Source organism: Lathyrus oleraceus, chromosome 7 (genome assembly GCF_024323335.1).
Source record: "Lathyrus oleraceus cultivar Zhongwan6 chromosome 7, CAAS_Psat_ZW6_1.0, whole genome shotgun sequence".
Classification (NCBI taxonomy): Eukaryota; Viridiplantae; Streptophyta; class Magnoliopsida; order Fabales; family Fabaceae; genus Lathyrus; species Lathyrus oleraceus.
The window spans coordinates 431,888,713-431,892,078 of NC_066585.1; the positions used below are offsets into that span (position 1 = coordinate 431,888,713).

General features: G+C 39.5%; 1 protein-coding gene across 1 annotated transcript; it reads right to left on the reverse strand.

Moving 5' to 3' along the window:
- Positions 1-792: 792 nt before the first annotated feature.
- Positions 793-2,294, reverse strand: LOC127104201 (protein CELLULOSE SYNTHASE INTERACTIVE 3). The gene is made up of 2 exons (XM_051041401.1): positions 2,196-2,294; positions 793-1,942 (listed from the first exon to the last, which is right to left on the reverse strand). The coding sequence occupies exons 1-2, from the start codon at positions 2,252-2,254 to the stop codon at positions 793-795; spliced, it is 1,209 nt and encodes a 402-aa protein (XP_050897358.1). The 5' UTR covers positions 2,255-2,294.
- Between the last annotated feature and the right edge of the window lie 1,072 nt (positions 2,295-3,366).

Here is a 3,366-nt window from a genome sequence, read left to right on the forward strand (position 1 = left end):
TCCTTCATAGAACCCCCTAATATCCAGGTGGCATGGAATCTTGGTTTTTTATTTCAGACGTGGCTTTTTAATTTTTTTATTTTCACATGTGAATCTTCATTAGGTCTCCAGCATGGCATAAACTAGAAATTAGGGTTCCAAATCCATCCCTCTCTCTTTTCGTGAAATCCATCCCTATCCCAAATCCATCCCTCTCTCTCTTCGTGAAATCCATCCCTACCCCAAATCCATCCCTCTCTTCATCTTCGTCCGTGTCCCCTTCATCTGGGTTATGGGTGGCAGCAAGGCATCTTCCACGAGTGAAGTTGGAAACGGCTTACCAAGATGTGGATGCAATGAAACCATGAAGTTGTGGGTCTCCAAGTCAATTGAAAACCCCGGTCGCAAATTTTGGAAATGCAGGAATTATATGGTGAGCAATTTTGAAGCATTTTATTATTTTGAGTTTGATTTCGAAATTAATTGTTGGTGGTGTTTGTCTCAAATTGCAGAATGGGTGCGGTTTATTTTTGTGGGATGATTTGGTCAGTGAGTTTGCAGTGAAAGAAACCAATCCGTCCGGATGCGGCAATAAAAGGATCAAAAAGAAGATTCGCTAATGCAGCAACAACAGTTTCAGCAACATCAACAGAGGATGTTTTAGCTAATTTGATTAGCGGCTCAACATCACCTTCTACAATATAAGACTGAGTGGCAACACCTTGAGTTTTGCTACTCAAAAGCTTCAAGCAAGGAAGCACAATCTCATCCGTTGCAAGACTATCACAAATGTCTTGTCTTGTGATGAATAAATCAGCAAGGACTGAAGCTGCATATTCTTGGGTTTCCACATTTGATGAATTGAGTTGCATCAAAATGTTCCTCATCAACATCACGGTTTTCCACAAAGACCATGAGTGTATAAGCAAGAGCACCAATTATATCACCAACTGGTGCAGCAAGGTGGGGAGAATGGGAAAGCTCTCCAAGATATAGTATTAAAGAAGACATGCCCCCGTAGATGTTAGCTAAAGCTCGAGTTGCATGCTCTTGCAAGGCCCGGCCACCATCGCCTCGCATACACTCTGTAGAAGGAGCAACAATAGCTCCAATAAGGATTGGAACCCCGTCTGCATTAACAATAGCTTTTTTAGCCATGGTAGACTTTGAAGAAAGGGCCTCTAGGGCATCGGCAGCACTGGCTCGTACAGAAATATCATTTTCCTGACCAATAAGTCGAAGTAAAGCTTTGACTGCTCCAGAGTCTATTACTTTGGGGATGCTATCACTGAAAGCCAGCATTAAACGTGCCAACAGGGAAGTTGCATTTGACTGAGAAACAGAATTATCTGAAGACAAGAGACCCCCAATGATATCCACACCTCCAGCTTCTAATGTTGCTTTCCAATAAACATCTTTGTCCCCACATAGATTTCTTAATGCTCCAGTAATAAAACCCTCCACAACTTTGTCTTCCTTGTTCTGTGGATGTAGTTGATTCCATAAGGTTGGAACTACACCTTCCGTAACAAAAATTTTCATACCAACATGATCATCTGAAAGACCACCAGAGGAAACTTCATATATTGCTTCAGCTGCTGCCTTTCTAGCATCAGTGGATTCATATATTAAAACTGCCAGTAATGGTGGGATACAACCCCCAAGAAGTACTTTTAACCTCAAGTCTTCATCTTTGCACAGGAAACTCAGAGTGGAAGCTACATTAAATTTTGCAAGAGGGGTTCCATTTCTGAGAATGCTTATGAACAACGGCATTGCTTGGGCATGAGAACCGATAAGTGCTCTAGCATCCTTCCTTCTCCTGGCAACACCTAGTAATTGTGCTGTAATAAGTTCTTTCTCAAGTGGTGAAGACATGTTGGCATGCAGTTGCTCCAAAAAATTAGCAACTGATCCCATTGTAGATTCGGCATCGTCCATTCCTGTTTCCTCATTGAATTCCCTGTATAGAATTGGGTATTTAACTGCCACTTGTTAGTATTTTGATTATATTTCACATTTGCAAGTGAAAGATGTGATGTAAATCTCAGACGAGTCCTAACCAGCCATAAGTCATTAGTATAACATTAAATTCTAAACAGATCATAAACTAGTTTCAGTTAGTAAAAAGTTTAGTCTCCATAACTATGATATATTTTCTAGTATATTATAAGAAAATAAATTCCTGATGAGTATGCATAAACAAAGTTACTGACATGAGCTGAGAATCAGAATAAATGGATCTCTGTTGATCAGGAGAGGGAGACTTTGACATTTGCACCAATAAGCTAGTTTATCCTCCTTGTAGAACTCCTGTAAATAATTTCTTCTTCAAAAACCCTGTAAAATTCACCCCCATGGTGGAGTGTAACACTAAAGTGTTGTGAATCCTGTCAATATATTATACCCACATGTCAAAGATTGTTGATTTCAAAATTTTACCCTACGACATTGATGAACTTCAAATTTTTACTAACCTCGGACTTTGGACACTTCACTGAGCTCGTCTTCACTGAGCTGGATCGCTTCTTCGTATTCGCTGAGGTTGTTTTCATCTTCGTCTTCACTGCGGTCGTCTTTCTCGTTTGCTTCGTTCCCTGCATTCTTCTTCTTCGTCTTCGTCTTCCCCTGGAAATTTCGTCTTCGTCTTCCCTGCTATGTTCAGAACCCTAATTTTCTAAGGGGGTATTTGAAATTAAAAAGTGTAAAATGACACATAATCACTTTAACAAAATTAAAAATATGCCAGGTGTAGGACCTCTTATTAGATTCCATGCCACCTGGATATTAGGGGGTTCTATGAAGGAATCTACATAACATAAGGGGGGGTTTACAAAAAATATTTTTACAGGGGGGTAATCCTAAACTCGCTAACATTACAGGGGGGAAAAGTGTATTTAACCCTAAAAAATTTGATCATTTAAAACAATGATATTTTCTTAATCAAAACATTTGTTGAATAGAAACAGATAAGAGTGCCAATAATTGGATAAAAGGCTCAAATTTATTTGATAGAATGGTAGTCTGCGAATGGCAAGACTCCATAGATCTTTACAAATTTGAAATTGGTGATATATATTGGAAAAAGGGCTACATTGAACATAATGACCATTTCTCCACCAATTCTAAATCCGATGTATTTGAAGCTTTGGCTGATAATGAGCAAGGATCTCTGACGGACGACAGTTGTAGAACAAAGTCTTGTCAGGATGCAGTTACTTGCCAAATCCCTAATTTTTGCCTAGATTGCCCCAGGATGAGGTACTCAATCTAGCGGGATACATATATCATTATTATATATTTTTTGTGTCTCTAACTTTTGCCTGGATCGCCCTCTCGGGTTTTCAATCCACCGAGACACTCATTTTTTCCTAAGCCGCCCTTTCG

Bases quoted from the DNA above. Each gene is read 5' to 3' on its own strand.
- LOC127104201 (XM_051041401.1), bottom strand. From the start codon at position 2,254: ATGTCAAAGTCTCCCTCTCCTGATCAACAGAGATCCATTTATTCTGAT. The intron at 1,943-2,195 runs GTCAGTAACTTT...AATTCTATACAG, and splicing joins TATTCTGATTCTCAGCTCAT to GGAATTCAATGAGGAAACAG.